This window comes from Cataglyphis hispanica, chromosome 2 (assembly GCF_021464435.1).
Source record: "Cataglyphis hispanica isolate Lineage 1 chromosome 2, ULB_Chis1_1.0, whole genome shotgun sequence".
NCBI lineage: Eukaryota > Metazoa > Arthropoda > Insecta > Hymenoptera > Formicidae > Cataglyphis > Cataglyphis hispanica.
In genome coordinates this window covers 12,385,880-12,406,118 of record NC_065955.1, presented here as the reverse complement: position 1 = coordinate 12,406,118, position 20,239 = coordinate 12,385,880, and the positions used below count along the sequence as shown (strand labels likewise).

The window sequence follows — 20,239 nt, the reverse complement described above, 5'->3', positions numbered from 1 at the left end:
ACATTAAAAATATAAATTAAATTACACGCATATATATATATATATATATATATATATATATATATATATAATAAAATAAAATATATAATAAAAATAATAAAAAATAAAAAAATAAGTTAATAATATAACAAGTATATTGATGTTAAAGTCTCTGTTATTGTAATTTATAATACATTTTATATAAAGAGAGATTATATATATATATATATATATATATATATATATATATATATATATAGAGAGAGAGAGAGAGAGAGAGAGAGAGAGAAGTTAAACAGTTTAATGTCCTAATTAATTTGTATAATTCATATATTTTAGGATGGCGATCTCGGTGATAATTCAACGTCCTTTAATTGCACGGAAATTTGTCCACCGGAATATCCTCACAAGATTTTCCCTCCAGATAGCGAACCGTACTGTTCCTTAGAGACAGTAGGCCTAGGCTTTCAAATGGACAATGAACTTCAACCAGCTATTTTGACCGGAATTGTGCTCGTTACGATGTTTCTGCTCGCTGTCTTTATTGCGATAATATATTTCTGGAGGATGAGGACAAAAGCCAAGGAGAATACGGTGAAGATGACGATGGCTCTGACAGGTTTGGACGACAACGAACCGCTTCGACCAACAGGCGTAAAACCAAATCTGGCCAAGTTACGGATAATTAAAGAAGAGGAGATGAGAAAGGGCGGTATACTGGGTTATGGTGCTTTCGGTAATGTGTATAAAGGCGTTTGGGTGCCCGAAGGGGAGAACGTGAAGATCCCGGTCGCTATAAAAGTCCTCCATGATGGCACGGGTGCGAATACGTCTAAAGAATTTCTCGACGAGGCTTATATCATGGCCAGCGTTGAACATCCAAATCTGCTGCAGTTACTTGCGGTATGCATGACATCGCAGATGATGTTGGTGACCCAGCTGATGCCCTTAGGATGTTTGCTGGACTTCGTACGCAGCTACAAGGACAAAATCGGTTCAAAGCCGCTATTAAATTGGTGTACGCAGATCGCAAGAGGTATGGCGTATCTGGAGGAGAGGAGATTGGTTCATCGAGATTTAGCGGCGCGAAATGTTCTCGTACAAACTCCAAATTGCGTGAAGATTACCGACTTTGGTCTTGCTAAACTGTTGGACATTAACGAAGAACAGTATAAGGCCGCGGGCGGGAAAATGCCGATCAAGTGGTTGGCATTAGAATGCATTCAGCATCGAGTATTTACTCATAAGTCGGACGTGTGGGCTTTTGGAGTGACCATCTGGGAAGTTCTCACTTACGGTGGTAGACCGTACGAAAATGTTCCTGCCCGAAACGTACCCGAACTGTTGGAAAAAGGCGAAAGGCTACCGCAACCCGCGATTTGCACGATCGATGTGTACATGATCATGATCAAATGCTGGATGCTTGACGCCGAATCTAGACCCAGCTTTAAGGAATTAGCCGAAGACTTCGCAAAAATGTCCAGAGATCCTGGTCGATATCTTGCCATTAAAGGGGATAAATACATGAGATTACCTTCGTATACATTACAGGTAATTTGAATTATTTTATTTGCAAAAGACAAAAGATTATTATTATAGAGCAATTATAGAGATATTAGTTAGAGAAAAAATTATTGATAAATTAAAATAGAATTGTAATAATTGTGTTATAATCTTGTCAATAATACTTTAAGTTTTTCATATCATTATTTGTAGATTCAATCAAACATAAAAAAATATATTCTATATTTTAGACATTAAAATTAAAATTATAAAACAAAATTGTTGTAAAATAAAAGCTAAAATAAAATTATATTAGATATTAGACTACAATGATAACGTCAGTTTGTAAGAATTATTAACAAAATAAAAATTAGCATATTATTAGCATGTAATACTTTAATATAATTTTTCTACAATAATTAAATATGACAGAAAAAAAAATTCTTAAAAAAATTCTACGAAATACATTTTCTTGAATGCTAATATAAATTTTCAGGACGAAAAAGAGATGATACGAAATCTCGCATCGGCAATGGATGGTCCAGAAGCTCTGGTGGATGCTGAAGAGTACCTCCAGCCTAAATCACGGGCCCCGCTTCCGCCTGTGATTTCCGCATCAAGTACTTCCGGTTCACCGCCGAACACATCAGTCAAATGTTGGCCAAATGGCAAGCCTCTCGCCGCTGATTCTCCGACGCCGCAAAATCAACAAAACTGGGATAGGGAACTCTTGAGGTACGGTGGAAATCACGGGAACGGAAGTGCATCGCATGAGGCCGGCAATTCGAGTCAGCACACGCATTACGCACATCCCAATGGTCATTGCGGGCATGTCGTAGGAGCTGACGGCTCGAGTTCGAGATACTGTTCAGATCCGTTGAAGATGGTTGGTGTTAAAGGTAAGTAGAATAAAGCATCTTAAATCTTGAAGAAATTGAATGGAATTTTCTGTGTAAAGAATGCAGCATTATTCGATGATTGTTAAATCATATTATATATACGTCAATCATGCTGAATTTATCAAATAATCAAAAATAATGAATTTTAATTTCAGATTGCGATGTGACGGATGATTGTTTTGAGATTAAAGTACATACCGCAGGGCGTCAACAGGCTCAAGTGGGAGATCTGAAACTGGATTTACCATTAGATGAAGATGATTATCTTATGCCGTCGCCGCAACTGCCAGCCAATAAAACACAATACATGGATCTCATCGGAGAATCTAAACCAACAGGTAAGAGAAATTTGCTACTATTTTTGCACAAAATCAACTTCATCTATATCCTGTAACATACATACATATCCTTGAGAATCAATACATGAATTTACTTTTAAAAACTTTTTTCATTATATTTACGTATAAGTAATTTTGCATATAATTGCTAATTTATTTATTATTTTTATATTTTATTATTTATTTATATTCTTATATTTTATATATTATTTTTATATTTTATAGTTACAATTTATTATTTATTTATTTTGTTACTTTTTATTGTCTTTTTATTTTATTTTATTTTATTTAAATTATTTTTATTTCTAGAATCCGAATCGAAGCATCTGAACAACGGCTTTCGGAAATATCCAGACTTCCTGACGATTCAAGGGAAAACATCGTTGGACAATCCAGAATATCTAATGTCACAGGATGAAGGCCCATTGACGCCGCAAACTCTGGGTATCCCTACATTGGACATGGAGAAAGTCCTAACGAACGGCGCTTTTGGATCTCAAATTAGACAGAGGAGTTCTGAAGAGGAATCGGATCACGAGTATTACAACGATTTTGACCGGTTGGAACGAGAATTGCAACCGTTGAAACCGTTCAGAAAAAACGAGACCACGGTGTGATTCCAGTGATCTTTATCGAAAAAATAAAAGAAGCTCATAATTGTATGAGACTAGAGGTTATTATATCGAAAAAGCCTTTGCTCCGTTTGGGAAGAAGGTAAATCAAACGAAAACAAATGTATGAACTCATCACTGAAGTTACTCATACAATTTCCAAGAAGGATCTATTGTACTTAGAGAGGACACTTCGCTCAAGTGCCGCGCTTGATTGTGATTAGATGTAAGCTAGAGAGACTCTTGTACGTATATATTATGAGATATAAAGATATATCTATATAAATAAGACGAGGAAAAAAGAGACTATACGAGGACGTGCCGGAAACGAGAATCGCGCGACGACGATGCTCGCGAACAAGTAGTGCAAAGATATTCTTAACGTGCCATTTGCCGTGGCTTGTAAATAAATTACTTTTCGTACTAGTTTCTCGAGGATGTAAGGAATATCCTAGGACTTAATTTGCAGCGACAGCGTCCAAGATCGTCTCTGCTTACTAGCTTCATTTCGGACTGGTTTGAGGCAATTTGTTATTGCAAAAATAAATTCTCTCAAATTTTTGTATGCATGTTTAATAATTAAAATGTAGAAAAGGGAATTAGAGAATGTCTTCTACGATTCTCATAGCCTTAAACCGGTCTTGTCTTTTTTTTCTCACTACTATCTTACTATCTTACAAAGATATCTGTGAAAACTAATGTTCACAATGACGATATCTATCTTTCAACGAACGGTCGAAAATAGGGAACAATATCTTTTCGGCGTGATTAAATTTTATAATTAAAAGATTATAGCGCGACAAGAAAGAGTGCGAAACGTCGAAGAATTAAGGCTGTCCACAGCGACCGCGCGCGAGCTATAAAAAGATTCGTGGTCGTTGTTAAATCTTTAATGGTGCAAAAATTATTTTAGGCATTTTTTTTATATCGGGCGAAATACTTTATATGTATCCCAGGAGATCGCTCAATGTGTTTTTTTAGAAGTTTGTTACCATTTTCTTATTTTATTCATAAACGCAGAACAAGTTTGTTAACAACATCTTATTTCGTTAAATAACAAATCTTACACCTTTTTTGTAGGAAATGTAAAATATATATTATCAATTATAAATGTATTTATATGATGCTGATGTACAGCATGATGGAAAAAAATGTAAATTAATTCTAAATTTATATGGCATAATAATTCACGCATAGAATATACTTGAAATGGCAATAATTAACTAACACATTTTATCGATATTCGATGAGTTCTCATTGGAAGGAATTCAATAATGCTTTCAAAAGTATTTTAACACAGCATTTATGAGATCTTTTGCTTAGATTGACGAAAGTTAAGCGGTCTCGCCACAAACGCCAGCTTGCAATAATGTCCTTAATTAATCAAATCTATTTAACGATCTTCCTTGTTTTAATCTGCTTCATCGCCTTAGGATATAATAAAAAGAGAATTTTGAAAGAGAACTAAGAAAAGAATTTAATTATCCATCGTTCAAACTGTCAGACATTAATGCAACCGGGCAAATCATTTGTGCGACATGCCGCTGACTGTGATACGAATTATTTTACTTTCGCCTCAAGACACTCAAGTACGGCAATGATAGCACCTTCCTTCCTTCCCCGCAGTAAGCTACGACAGCGAAATCTGCATTGTCCTATTTTACTGCCGAGGATAAATTCGCTCTCGTGTCGAGATCCACATCTGTATCACGATGAGGGCAAACATGACTCTACTTAAGTATGGAAGAGCAATGAGACTCGAACAGAGTGCGTTTTTCCCTCCTCTTATGCCATCGTCTTTATAATGGGGCTAATAAAATTGCTCCTGGACCGGGAAATTATTTCGATTTTTATATACGAAACGCGATTTGTATATAGTTTAGCGAGTAGAGTAGCGAACAGAAACCTCCACGAGCGTAAAAAGAAGGAGAGTATTTGTACGCAATAAGTATAAATCATACGTCGCCAGAATACGGTAGCAACCGTATCGAATAATAGTACGATAGGACGTGCCATGTTGTACAGAAAAAAAAAGAAGAAAGAAAGAATGAGCGTACATGAAAGAACAAATTTTATGAATGCGAAACGAATCTTCGCTGTATTTAATAAATTTCGCAGAAACTCTATCCTACATGAGCCTTACATTTGCTGTAGATGAGAAATACATGGGAGTGCGCGAGATTGACAATTTCCTCCAGCAAAATCGTATCAATATTTTTTAATCGATAAAATTATTGTAATTTTCACTTTAGAAGGAAACGCAATGACGATCGGATCATCTATAATATATATCATATATAGTTTTTATTTTCATATATTTTTTAAACAAATCTTTTTAACATATATTATTATTATTGATAGCTCCAATTTACAAATTTTCATATTTTTCTTATTATTGTAAAGTAACTAAAATCATTCCAAGACGTTTAAATTCATCATGAGATAACATTTATATTCAATATATGTATATATTAGTACCATAAAATAATATATATACACACATACACACACATTACACACACACATACACACACACGCACGCACGCACGCACACGCACACACATTTATATATATATATATATATATATATATATATATATATATATATATCCAGGATACCACCGAAAGTGGTTATCTCCTTTTAGTCTTTAAATTAAAAAAAAATTGACTTGAACAAATATATATCAAATGAAATAGTTCAAACTGAATTCTATTATGAGCTTAATGATTGCTTCCAAAAGCTATCTGTGTTAACAAACGGAGAGATATACCTAATTTTTTTATAATATGAATATTTTTTTTATAATGTGAATATTTTGATATAATAAAAGTTATTGCGCTATTTAAAATGAATTTTTGTTAACACAGATAGTTTTTGGTAGCAACCACTATGCTTACAATAAAGTTCAGTTTAATTTGATATATATTAATTTGATATATTAATTTGATATATTTGTTATAATCTATGTTGTTTATTTAAAAGATAACCACTTTTGATAGGACACCTTGTATATATATATATACATTTGTATATACATTTACCTTGTATATGCATATACATATATATACATATTATTTTATGATGCCAATATCTTTTTACAGTATTATACATAAAATGATTAATATAATTTTCAAGTAAGAAAGATGATGTACTTTTAAAACAATGTTCTGCATTTTTTTTAACATACGGAATGACAGTTACTTTTTCTCAGCACAAGGTATTGCGCATCTTCCTTGATAACATTATCGCCATCATGTTCCGCGATAATCGAAATAAAATAAAATAATTAATAAAATTAATTATTATATATACAAATTACGAAAAATATTTCAACTATTATTGTGGAAGAAATTCAAAACAGATTTCCAATCTCGCCACATACCGTGCAGTAACGCATCTTATTCGTGTAACGATGTAAGCCAATACGTATCGTGTACATTGTGTTAAGTATTACTAATTATTATTATTATTATAACAGATTCTTTTTGTAATATATCATTCACTGCGACGCGTTATTCGCCGCACGAGGAAAGATATGTGATTTCTGTAAAGCGAACCAAGAGGAAACGTCTTTCCATTTTTTTCTCCCCCTCGCACATTTGGGCTTGTAAATGTAAATCGGACTGCGACTGAGCATTCTCATTAGGAATTGTACATTGTAATCTAACATTACGTAACTGCGAGGAGTTGCATTTGCCATTCGGTTGTGGACATAGAACCTATAGATCTTTATTGTATCATTATATATCGTAAAAATTTATTGTAATAAAGAACAATCATTCTTATCACTTGTCATATCTTTCTTGAACCTAAATAATTGCGTGACATTTACATAATATTTTTCAGCGATATTTTTTTAGATGCACATTGTGGTACACGTTATTTTAATGTATATTTGCATAAAGAAAATTTATGTATGAAGAAGGAAGATTGTGTTTATCGAATATTTTCCTTTAATTCTCAGAATCTCATTTGCACACGCCTGCTATTTTTACAAGATACTATCCACACATACCAAATATATATTTCATTTAATATCGATTAGAAAATTAATTCATTGCTTTATTAAATGCTATAAACTTTTAAATGCTATAATTTCTTCTTCGTTTTTTTTTTGCACACTTGCATAAAATATTTATACAAAAAAAATGAAAAATACAAACATAATGTCAAATATATAAAAGTAAAATAAACATAATAAGATATAGATAAACATATAATATATAAGATAAACATATAATAAAAAGAGTATCAAAAGAATAGAAATTTAAGGAGGCATACCCGTTTGAACTCTCGAAAAATGAGTACATTTTTTTAGATTTTTTGCAGCGCAAGAAATAGCGCAATTTGATAAAAGCTTTTCTTTTTATTATATTAATACAATATTATTAAATACTTAAATAAAAATTTTTAACAAAAATTTTTTTTTGTTTTGAAAGTTATGCGAATATTTGCAATTTATTGTATATTTATATTAATTTCATATACAATGTGCATGAAATATGCAAATTTAATCTGTCGAATGTAACTCAACTTTTCATGCACACCATGTGCATGAAAATATGAATCTGCACATATTCACATAACTTTTAAAACAAAATTTTTTCAAAATTCAAAATCCTTTTAAAAAAATAATACAATAAAATAAACAATAAAATTTAACTGTTTAAAAATACATATAAAATTAATGTAATCAGTACATTTAAATGCTTCGTTAATACTTAATAAGTAAAAAATATAGAATATCAGCACTTTATAAAGATTCAAATAAAATTCTAATTTTTTCTTATTTTATCTTTTAATTAATATATAGTTATGTAATTACTAATATATAAATATATATGCATATAATTATACAAGCATGCATATAATTAACATATAATTATATAGGCATTACATGACAACTAACCGAAATTATTGATATTAATAGTAATTAATAGTATAGTAGTAGGTATAGCCTTTATTATTATAGCTTATCTAGCAATTAGTCTCAAACGAGATAACATATTACACTTTAAAATGTTTTCACAACAAGTTTACTTTACTTTATTTTATTGTACATTATTTTTCCTGTATAATTTAACATATATTTACCGAAAATATCTGGATGCTTGATTATTATTAACATTAATAAATCATTATAAACTTTTATTATCTGAAAATGGATTAAAATAAATTATCTAAAGTTATCAATATTCTTTTTCTAACAAAACTTATGTTAGTAAAAAATAATTATAGAGTTATATGATGAACAGAAGTAATAAGTATCTGCGCATTGGCTTTTTTAAATTATTTTTACATTTATTTAATTGCTTTTATTTATTTTTTATGAATAAATATAACAATAAAACTATTTAAATAAAAAATTTTAATTGTGTTTGTTTAAAATATTTGAAGTTATTAAGAGATAGATATAATAAAAAAAAAAGAAATTTTCAGATATAAATCTCGCCAAATCTCGATTATCCACTGTGTTATCTGCATTGGTAATCATATAATCGACAATAATAATAATAATAATAATTAGTAAAAGGCTGATACGAGATACACTGATAAGAAATGCAAGAAAAAAAATTTCTGTATTTATTTATTATACTACAAATATAGGTAATTGTAAAAAAAGCTTGTCCAGATACATATGTGAGGTAAACAACTTCATATTGTAATATCATTTTTCGTACGTGAAGAAAAAATAATTACATTCAATGTTCTTTGGTGATTGATGTAAATGCACGGAACTGTACGAAATTATACGGAATGATACGAGAAATCTTGGTTATCTTGTCTACAGTACGAAAGAGGGAAAGAGATAGACACATATATGCAACTCCGACTCATTTTGTACACTCACTCAGTCGTTCGTGAATAATCGTACGATATGGATCTGAGATATTTTTAATATTGCGAAGTTTTGCAAGTTCATAATTCCAGCGTTCCCTCAAATGAGACTGATAAAAAACGTTGCGCATCATTTTGCTCAATTGAGAACACAAATTCAGATCAAATTCAACAATTTACGTAAGAAAGTTTAATGTTTGTACAGCAGTGAACACTCAATAATTTTAAAGAATATATTACTTTAAAATTTCGGAATTTTTTACATTAAATCATATCTGGTAATTATATATATAATTGTATAATATATAAAGTATGTAGATATAATATATTTATATAACATTTATTCACAGCATTATTCATAGTTTACCTTTATCGATCTAAAGCGACATAAAATAATGAGTCTCTTCTTTATAACTGAACTGGTTGTTGGTTCAGGGTTTATCTTTTTCTTTCTATTCTGAAAGGGGAAAGATAAGCAACGGTACAATCAGTTCAGCTCAGTTTAACTATAAAGAACAGACTCAAAATATTATATAGCTGCTGTTATTATCAAAAAATAGAAAAAATATTAGGAATTATTTTAATGAGATACTCTTAAGTCTACAACAAAATTAATAATCAGATTTAAGATAGAATTTAAATTAAAAATAAGACACATTCATCTGCACGTATAATAAATTTAATTATAGACAGAATAGAACACTACTTAGGCAGCACGTTTTACTGTTAAATTTTTCAGAGAAGAAGAATATGATCATTCATTTGCATTAAGAATCGTGACACAAGTAGCGTTACTAGAATCTTTTAAACAGAATCTATTAATAGAATCTATTAAATGTTTTACGCGTTTCGTCGCTTTATATCATTAATAATATTTGCAAATGTGTCTTGAATATCTATTATTACAAATATGCTTTATATAATAATAATTAAAAATATTTATAATTACATAAAATAAAAAATTAAAATTAATCCTTTGTAAAATTATATATTTTATCTATATAATATATTGACACACGCATATATATATATATATATATATATATATATATATATGTCTGTAATGTATGTGCAATGTAAACTGTTCGCAAAAATTAGGCGTGAAAAATTACGCACTTCGAGCAGCCGATATGAATACTGTTCATGATCCATATTTGAGACATCTATTCGACGGTGATCCGGTGTTTAATGTCTACAACCAGGAAGCCACGAACTTATCCGTAGGGGCACCTGGCCCTGATCTATTAAAACATTGTGTAGAAATGCTGAGTAAATCCACGCGACATAGAATGGTAAGATCAATTATTCTAACATTACATTTGTTTGTGCGTATTCTTATCAGATAATTAATTTAAAAAAGCTATTATATTATGTGCTTTCGATAATATACAAAATAATTTCCTGTCTTTTTTTATACTATATATATATATATATATATATATATATATATATATATATTATTTAGAAACAAACTTATGTATATTATATAGTAAGATCTAAAATTAAGCTCCTATAAATATTTTCTATTTGTATTAGATATTCTATTTTTATTTGTATTTTATAACATATTTATATTTTTGCACATCTACTGTAGCGGTTAAGTAAATTAAGTATAAAATAAAATTATTAATATCAATAAATTGTAATCAATAAACTAAAAAAAAAAGATTAATTAAAATAAAATCAAGAAAATTTATTTACCTTAACCAAAGTATATATCAAAATTTTGAAATTTGATAGTAAATTACTCCAAGTTTTTTAACTCAGGCTATAAAGGTATTAAAAATGCATATAAGATGATTTTAATAATATACTAATGTTTTAATAAACGCAAACGTGTGCGAGAGTGTGATATAACATGATTCTTACATAATATTCTTTTCAATTTTCGATTAAAATGTAATAATCATATATTTCAATTAATAATTATGTTTCTATATCAAACCAAAAATATAGAAACATAATTATTAATTAATTGAAATATATGATTGAAAATAAACTAAATATATGTATATATATATATATATATATATATATATATATATATATATATACATTTATTTAATTATAATTCAAAACTATAATGTTTCATTATAATGTTTCAATACTTTGCAATCTCATCCAATTAATCCAGTTAATGGAATTAATTATTTTAGGAAGAAGAAGAAAAAGAAGGAAAATACTATCTTTTTCAATATGGTATAACGGCGGGTCTTTGGGAATGTCGCGATGAATTAGCCAAGTTCTTGAGCAGACGATACGGTAATTCCGTAATGAGAGAACACCTGATATTAACGTGTGGAGCATCGCATGGTCTTCAAATGTTGTTGAACACTATACTTTCACCAAATGGCATTATTTTCGTAGAGGAAGTTACATACATGATTGCTCTCGACGCTTTTAAGCAATTTCCATTAATAAGAATAGTCACAGGTAGATGAATTACGAATAAATTACCAGTTCGTAAAACGAGCAATAAAATTTAAGTATTTCACGTTAAAAAAAAATAAATTATAATTAAAAAATGTAGATATTTCTATTATATTGAGAATGTGTGCTAAATATAAACAAAAATAAAATAGTAATACAGGACACTGATAGCATAATTATAACTATATTACAACTTCTTAGAAATAGTTTATAATAAAAACACATCTCTATTTTCAAAAATATACTAACAAGAGTGTTTATTATTATTGTTATTTCTTCATATACACAGTGCCGATGAAGGATGACGTAGTAGATCTAGATGCATTAGAAAAGATAGTGGCTGAAGAGAAGACAAAAGGCAACTATTTTCTGAATGATCAGAAAATATTTTGGGCGATGTTTTATACGATACCAATTTTTCATAATCCAACTGGAATGACATTGTCGCCTGGTAATTTAAGAATCAACATCTTACATATAACAAAATTACCTTATATAATCGCGATTGAATAATTCGCCGCATTATTCACTAATAAAAGATTACATTTGATTACATTTTCTTTCAAATGATACATAAGGCTTTGCCATTAAAATGCAAAAATTAAAAAAGCTAAGGCAAATGTAAATAGGAAAATCTAGTATTTTTTCATGCATGAATAACAGATTATTTCGTCAATTTTATTCCTCGGCAGATCAGTGCAAGCGTTTAGTAGAGATCGCGCAAAATAATTCCATAGTGGTAGTCTGCGACGATGTGTACAATTTGCTTTATTATGGACAAGGACTTCCGCCACACCGCTTATTTTCTTATGATGATCCAAAAGATTCAAATTACAAAGGAGGAAACATTGTGTCAAACTGTTCATTTTCTAAAATCCTTGCGCCAGCGATCCGTTTTGGATGGATCGAATGCAGTCCGCGTATTGTCAACATTGTGAGAACAGCGTAAGGCGCACATATTTTATTCGTTTTTTTCAAAAAATATAATTTCTGTTTAAAGACAAGTATATAATGCAAAATGAATCTATGCATCACATGCACACACAAGTTAATTTTGGCGATAAAGTTTTATAATATTAAAAAGTCATTAAATATTGCGACATTTTATAAATTCGTCGTGCATTAATACAAATTATATTTGGCTAATGGAATATAAATTATGAAGGACCATAATATTAAAATTAATTAAGCAACTATTTAATTGTCCGATTTTTGATACTATACTTTTTTATAGAGGCATAATGTGTAGTGGTGGTGGAGTTAATCATTACGTTTCTGGATTAATGACGAGTATGCTTCGTGAGAACATTGAGGAGAAATATCTTGATATGATTATAAAAATCTATAGGGTGTGTTATATATCATGAACATTTTTACACTTCAAAAACTATATCATTATGTAAAATATTAATAATTATTGCAAGATCTTTAATATAATTGCAAAATGAATATATGTGGATTGCTTATAAAACTTAATAATTATTTATTTTAATATAAAATTATTTTTATATGTTTTATGTCATATTATTTGATATAAAAGCAATAAATAAAAAGAAATATACAAAAATCAACATTAACTTAAATGTGTTTTATAGGAACGATTAGATGCGCTTTGTGCAATTTTGGATCGATTTTTGCCCAGCTGTTGTTCGTATCGACGACCAAAAGGTGGTTACTTTGTTTGGATTCATCTTCCTTCGGGTATAACAAATTTGTCTACTATGAAATTATATCCAAGAATAATTACAAAAATTATATTCGAGAATAATTACAAAAAATAATACTAAAACAATTTTAAAATAATCACATGTTGCAATTTTAAAATTGTTATGTTTCTGTTGTTATTTCTCAATTGTATTAATTATATTATAGATTCACATATGAATTTATTCTATTTGTCATAAAATTATATGTTTTTTTAAAGGGATAGATGGTACTCAGTTTGTCAAATGGTGCCAAAAAGAATACAAAGTATCAGCGATACCAGGTACTAGATTCTCATATACGGGTGAAGCAAAGAATTTCTTACGTATAAGCATAGGCTTTCACACAAAAGAAGTTTTGGAGACTGCAACACAAACTTTGTGCACGGCACTTTTAACGTATATCAGACGTCAAGTTAATAACAAAAACGATATTGCAAATATGAGTGATTTAAAAACATGAGCATATCGATTTTAGTCGGATTTATATAAAATACAATTATTAAATATTATACTATTATCTAATATTTAGATATTATTCTTAAAATGATGCATGAAATTGAAGGAAAATATTGTGTGTGTAATTATATATATATATATATATATATATATATATATATATATATATATATATATATATATATGACAAAAAATAATTAAAAAATATTTCAAAAAAGATATTTTATAACACAAATTTACGTAAAAAATTGCGTGTTCAATGTTTTACTATATATAAAAAAAATGCAGTATTGTAAATATAAGTTTTATATATGTTATAACATCAATTTCGTTATATGTTATATTCTGAAAGTGATAACACAATGTAAACTTTTTAATAATTCTTTTACAAATATAGTATTTTAAAAGCTAGTGATAAGAAATGCAATAAAACGCTGAAAGTTATGTTTAAAAAATCTAAATTTTATTCGCACATACTTAATTGATCACTTATCATTAAGCATCCTTTTTCAACAAATCTGTATAATCAGAATATACATTACAACAATTTAAATAAATATCAATTTTCTAAAATTCAAGTAGAGCTTCATAATCTTATTGTTAATCATTTTTATAAAATTATTATTGTAACAATATGATTCACATAAGACATTATTGTCTTAAAAAACATATTACACTTATATCTTCAACAGCAATATAAATTTTCTTTTTAATTATATCATTATAATTCCATCAAATTATTTTTCACATTATATATTAAAAAACCTAATAAAAAAATTATATACATTATGCAAATGAGTACATATAAATGTGTCGCTTTTTTCTTTTATTGTATAATTAAATATTTTATACATGCAGCAATTAACAATATAATAATTTATTCTTAAAAGTACAAATAGTTAAATCTAGAGAAGCTTATTCAGAATCACCTAACAATTCTTTCTGTTTGGTTTCCAGCAATTGTTTAGCTTTACTTACATATTGATTACTAAGAATATCTATATAGTTCTCTATCCTAAATGTTAAATCTTTGGCTAATCCTTCTTTCTGTTTTACTGCCTTAATTTGCTTGTTGCGTATTTCTCTAATATTGTCGCAACATTTTGTATAAAAGCTCTTTGCATTTTTAGATAAGCTTTCTCTGTGCTCTTTTGTTACTCTGTTGATATAAAAACATATATAAATAAATGTAAAAAATATATATGTAAAATGTAAAATATATATATATATATATATATATATATATATATATACATATATTTTTTACATTTATATAATCTTGTAATATAGAATTAAATATCAATTTATCTCTTGTATATAATGTAACTTAGGATAGATGCAGACAATCGCAACAACTCCAAAGTTTAAAAATGTATTTTTAATACAATTATAATAATCTAAAACTTACTTGGGAATGGGAACATAAATTGTAGTCCCATCTTGTTGCGGATTTAGCTTCATTTGATTTTTTGAGAGACTTGTCAAAATATTTGGAATAGCTTGTGGAAAAGTAGATACATTCAATACTATGAGTTTAGGCTTACGACTAATCTGCGCGAGCTCTTGCAATGTATAATCTTTTCCCTCAAACTTGACAGATAATTCCTCAATAGCACCCACAGTCGATCTCATTGACAAGTACTTGACGAAATCATTTTTCAAGATTTCAATAGTCTTTTCCAATTGAGATGTTAGCTTATTGACATCAACAACTTGTTCCATCTCATTATAATCAATATGCTGCGCCTTCTGCTTCTTTTTATCCTTGCCACGATCTTTGCCTTTTGTTAATACACAGGTCATAGAAAAATCTCTCGAATTATTCATTTTGACACAATTGGCAAATGAGATATTTAAAATATCACAATGCTGAATGATCCGTAGAAATCTTTGCTGGTTCTTAAGATGATGCATCTCTTTATTTAATAAACAGTGATATATACAGCTTTTTATTGATCTTAATGTTGAGACCATTGCATAATTTCTTAACTGAATATTACCACAAAATCGTATGCCTATTATGCTTCCCATTTTTTTATTGCGATCAAACAATGTTCAATGTGATTAGAAATATATGTATATATTAGAAAAAAAATAATAATATTATAATGTTTATAATATATATTCAGTATTTTGATATTTCTCGTTTTAATCGTGTTTAAATAATACAAAATAATTATATACACGCACTTCATACACTTTGTGTGAAATCATAGGTTAGAATCATTAAACTCTACATATGGAAAGAACCGTAGCTGTGTAGGTAACACAGTATAGGTACATATAGTAGGTTCACTCTGTGTCGGCCCCTTTGTTCTCGATGCTAAACGATCGCCATATTGCTGGTTGTGCGTGGGCTTTAATTTGAATGATGATAGATACTAGTTAAGATAGAAACCTATGTCTAATTGTGAGACTTACAAAAAATGTTATGAAAAAAATTAATTTAACATTTAATATTGCTTTTAATTCATAATACTATTTTATATATTAATAAATTTATACGATTAATAAAAATAGTAAATATAATATGATTATACACAACAAAAATATAAAGCAACAATAAGCGAAAAAAGAATTATACAATAAAATTAAAAACGACTTTATTTAAAAAATGTGTATTTAAAAATGTATTATTTATTGTTATATGTATATTACAAAATTTTAATAATAAAAATTTACAATGTAATGGACATAATTTAAGTTATAAATTGAAAGGTTCAGAGGATCGATTATGTATCACAAATTAATAAAAATTTTAAAAGTGAATTTTTATTCAATTGTATAATTTTCATGATGAAAATGCGATATTTCTCACATGAGATTAATAAAATATCATGCTATAATGTCAAATTATATTAAAATAACGATTTAAAATAAATTTATATGTAATTAAAGTATACACTAAAATATCACATATCACATGTAACCTTCTTCGTTATTGTGGCGCTACATGGCCGCCATATTGTTTATTTGTGCAACTCGGTCATGCGCAAGGGACAACCATTAGCACAATTTTCAGCAGAGTGAACCTACTGTGTGTACCTGTACTGTGGTGGTAGTGGTGTCAATTGTCCGATTATATATATATGTATACACCGGATTCCGGTACAGGAGCTAAGAAGAGGAGAGACAAAAGTCACGCAATATCCTCTTTGTCGGATCGCACATTTATGTGGGATCATCAAATTTATATGGGAAGGCTCTTTCCATATGTATATAGTTCAGTGGTGTTGAATATTGTATTATTTTCTGTAATAATGCGGCTTATCAGGGAATCCTTACGGAGCCCCTAATTGTGCCTAGTGCGTCTAATATATATATGGGCTTCTTCCTCCAGTTTTTATTTCAACAAATGATCCTATTCTCAAGATACTCTCTGAGCAACAAAATCTAACAGTACATAAAAATCGTTCTACATCGAATGTTGTCGATTACAGGGTTAATTAAAGGTTAGGGTTGTCGACTGGGAGCTCTCAGATAAGGGAGAAGCCGGTGAAGCGAGGTAAGTTTCAAGTATAAGTACAATTCAGAGTCAGGTAACATGGAATAAAAAATGCGTTTGGAAATTTTACTTCAACGCCAATCTATTTTTCTTTTCTTTTTTTTTGTTCCAAAAATCGCGAGTACAAAGTTGACCAAAAGTTGACTCAAAGTTGATTCCTATATAACCGCTACTTCCACTGAATTAATTCATTAAATGTTTTTTCACTTTACGTCTTTTTTCTTTCGAAAATTTTTGAATCTATTATCATTATCTCGGGGATTTTATATATAGGCTTGATTTAGTAAAGTTTTATTTGGAAGGTCTTTTTCAAGCCGTTTGCATATAGAACGTGAAATTGTATAAGAAATTAATCCTGCAATGTATTTTTTTATTTTATATAAATGGAGAGAATATTGAAGATTCAATAGATCGTTTTCGATTGTGTTTAATTACAGCAAAATATATATATCGACGAACCGTTACTGTAAACATGATACACACAAGATCAAAACAAGATCAATTCACATCTAATATTGATATACGAAAAAAAAGAAAACATACCTGCACATGATATAAATAAAACAATCATATACGAAAGCAAATTAAAATTGTAAAATTTATACTATAGAATTTATACTATAGATTTAAACATTAAGAGATAAATAATGATAATGCTTCGTTTTTAAACCTCATAAGAGATATAGATAATATATAGAATTATTATTACTTTTATGTACATTTTTCTTTAAATAAAGAAATGATGTTAATACATTTATGTGGATTTCTTTACATTGATGATTTTGCAAACTTGTTATATATATTTTATTTATTGTATTTTTTTGCATTTTCTTTATTTAAAATAATATTAAATATACATTTATAAATTGCAGAAAAGAAAAAAGTAATATAAAGTGTAAAACAATTAGAAGAATAGATTTATTGTGATTGATATGGTTGTTCGAGAGAGATTATATTTGTAAAATTATTTATATTCTTGCTGTGGAAATATTTCTATATATTTATTTGCTTTGTTGATTTATTTTATTGAGTAGTTCTGTTTATAAGTTTTTGTTATTGCAAGTTGCTAATTATGATAAATTGTGACTGTTGTGATTCCAGGATTATTTTTCATTTGAGCAGTGGACAATAAACTGTGACTTCTTAATATCACTATTCTAAGATATAGTGTACATTTTTGAGAGGAACCATTGTTCACTTTGATTGATTATGAGTAAAACACCAGTTTCCATTCTCCAAGAGATGATGGTGAAGCAAGGTATGATACCTGATTATGAGTTGATACATGATGGTGGAGGCCGTCATGTGAACACTTTCACATATCGGGTTATATGCGATGGCCTCACTGCAACTGGTACAGGTCGTTGCAAAAAAGAAGCTAAACATGAGGCTGCAACAGCTATGTTAATAGAGATTGCTAATCATAGAAACTATCCACAATTACCAGCTGCCAATACACCAGCAGTATCTCCTTCAAGGTCACCATTCCATTCTGTTCCTCTTCCACCAAAAATACCAGCAAATGTACCTTTTGTCAATGCTATAGGTGAATTACAGGTGATTGTTTTTTTCTTTCACATTTGTATAATTAATGTTATATAATCATGTATCACTATAAGATTACTTATCGTCATATTTTTTCAGGATTTATGTGCTGAAAATAATTTATTGGAACCGGAATATGTTCTTACTAAGGATTCTGGACCACCACATGCTAGAATCTTCACTATTCAATGTAGGGTATCTAGTTTTGTAGAAGAAGGAGTGGCATCCACAAAAAAGCAAGCAAAGCACGAAGCTGCAAGAAAAATGGTAGAACTAATAAAAGATCTTGTGAATCAGGTAAATAGCACAAAGGATAAAGAAGAGTGTGCAAAATCTTCAAAATCGTCCATAACAACTGATCAAATAGAAATAGTGAATAGAAGTGCGGAAGAATGTTATCATGCAGTAACTAAATCAATAAGAAAGATTAATTTAGGTCTTAAGTGTTCTGAATATCACATTAAATGGAGAGATTCTTTGGAGATGGATAAACGCAATAAAATATTAAACGAATTGCATTGTATACATTTCAACGAAACTTATGATGATGTAGATCAATTTAATAAGAAAATAGAAGAGACCTTATCTAGACTAGAAATCATATTATCAGAGATTAATGTAACAATCAATATAAAAGATATAATTGCAGAAAATAATTATTTTATGAAATCAATAGAGCTCATGACTTGTCCCATTCTCACACAGATTGGTATGGGAAAAACTAATCTAGAAGCTTTTAAGAATGCCTTATCCCAGATGATAGAATGTTTAGAGTTGCTTTTGTCATAAAATATGTGATTGAAATAGAATTAATAAATATAAAAAACAAATTTTTATATAATATTAATAATATTAATTAAAATTTTTTTTTGAAAATTTCTTTTATCAATCTTATATCTTATCAAAGAAAGATTTGAGTTGATGTATCGAATATTTTTTTACTTCATTACCTGAAAGTTTAAGATGTGCTAAAAGGTTAAAGATTGTATTGTCTTATTATTTTTTTATTATTTTAAACATATGAAAACAAACATTTTTGTTTAGAGAATATAGTTTTACAACTATATAATATTTATATATATAAAATCTTGCTATTCAGGGGATTCACGCGTGCACGGAATTTTTTGATATTAATTCATTTAATTATGCTTAATATAAGTCGATATGTGTGACATAATATCATTAAGTTTACTAAGAGGAAGAAAACAATTTTATTTTGTAATTTATATTGTTTATATATATAATTAGATAGTAATAGAGAAACATTGAAATACATTGTCATGTGATCTTTTATTTTGCTTTAAACAATATATTTTAATATGTTTTGTATTGGGAGCAGAAATCATTAAAAGAATAAAAAAGATAATGAAAGGTTGTATTTTGCATATAAAATAAACATTTTAAACACAATATAAGTCCAATTACATT

The 20,239-nt window shown here is 28.5% G+C and overlaps 4 protein-coding genes across 7 annotated transcripts in view; 3 read left to right on the top strand and 1 right to left on the bottom strand.

Annotated features, from left to right (window-relative positions):
* The window catches only part of LOC126858898 (epidermal growth factor receptor), a 155,061-nt gene extending 149,127 nt beyond the window's left edge, over nt 1–5,934 (top strand). For 2 of the 3 annotated variants that reach the window (XM_050609566.1, XM_050609565.1), the window contains exons 9-12: nt 319–1,530; nt 1,979–2,381; nt 2,537–2,719; nt 3,029–5,934. In XM_050609566.1, coding sequence (XP_050465523.1) covers nt 319–1,530; nt 1,979–2,381; nt 2,537–2,719; nt 3,029–3,336 — 2,106 coding nt within the window. In that variant the 3' untranslated portion in view covers nt 3,337–5,934. The remainder of the gene's footprint in view (nt 1–318; nt 1,531–1,978; nt 2,382–2,536; nt 2,720–3,028) is intronic. The other variant, XM_050609567.1, reaches the window with a different exon arrangement.
* A 3,154-nt stretch (nt 5,935–9,088) lies between these two features.
* LOC126858916 (2-aminoadipate transaminase-like) lies at nt 9,089–14,063 on the top strand. Of its 2 annotated transcripts, none has more exons than XM_050609651.1 (8): nt 9,089–9,349; nt 10,268–10,461; nt 11,326–11,602; nt 11,889–12,050; nt 12,292–12,544; nt 12,834–12,948; nt 13,195–13,300; nt 13,524–14,063. In XM_050609651.1, exons 1-8 carry the CDS (start codon nt 9,274–9,276, stop codon nt 13,763–13,765), a joined length of 1,425 nt encoding a protein of 474 aa, XP_050465608.1. In that variant the 5' UTR covers nt 9,089–9,273; the 3' UTR covers nt 13,766–14,063. The 2 variants fall into 2 exon arrangements, with proteins under 2 accessions (XP_050465608.1, XP_050465609.1); XM_050609652.1 differs by having other exon boundaries at nt 9,093–9,447.
* Nucleotides 14,064–14,207: 144 nt separating this feature from the next.
* On the bottom strand, nt 14,208–16,015 carry LOC126858928 (ribosome-recycling factor, mitochondrial). The gene is made up of 2 exons (XM_050609664.1): nt 15,170–16,015; nt 14,208–14,920 (listed from the first exon to the last, which is right to left on the bottom strand). Exons 1-2 carry the CDS (start codon nt 15,790–15,792, stop codon nt 14,677–14,679), a joined length of 867 nt encoding a protein of 288 aa, XP_050465621.1. The 5' UTR covers nt 15,793–16,015; the 3' UTR covers nt 14,208–14,676.
* Nucleotides 16,016–16,771: 756 nt separating this feature from the next.
* Nucleotides 16,772–20,220, top strand: LOC126858919 (interferon-inducible double-stranded RNA-dependent protein kinase activator A-like). Its single transcript, XM_050609657.1, has 3 exons — nt 16,772–17,266; nt 18,368–18,823; nt 18,911–20,220. The coding sequence occupies exons 2-3, from the start codon at nt 18,476–18,478 to the stop codon at nt 19,598–19,600; spliced, it is 1,038 nt and encodes a 345-aa protein (XP_050465614.1). The 5' UTR covers nt 16,772–17,266; nt 18,368–18,475; the 3' UTR covers nt 19,601–20,220.
* Nucleotides 20,221–20,239: the final 19 nt, after the last annotated feature.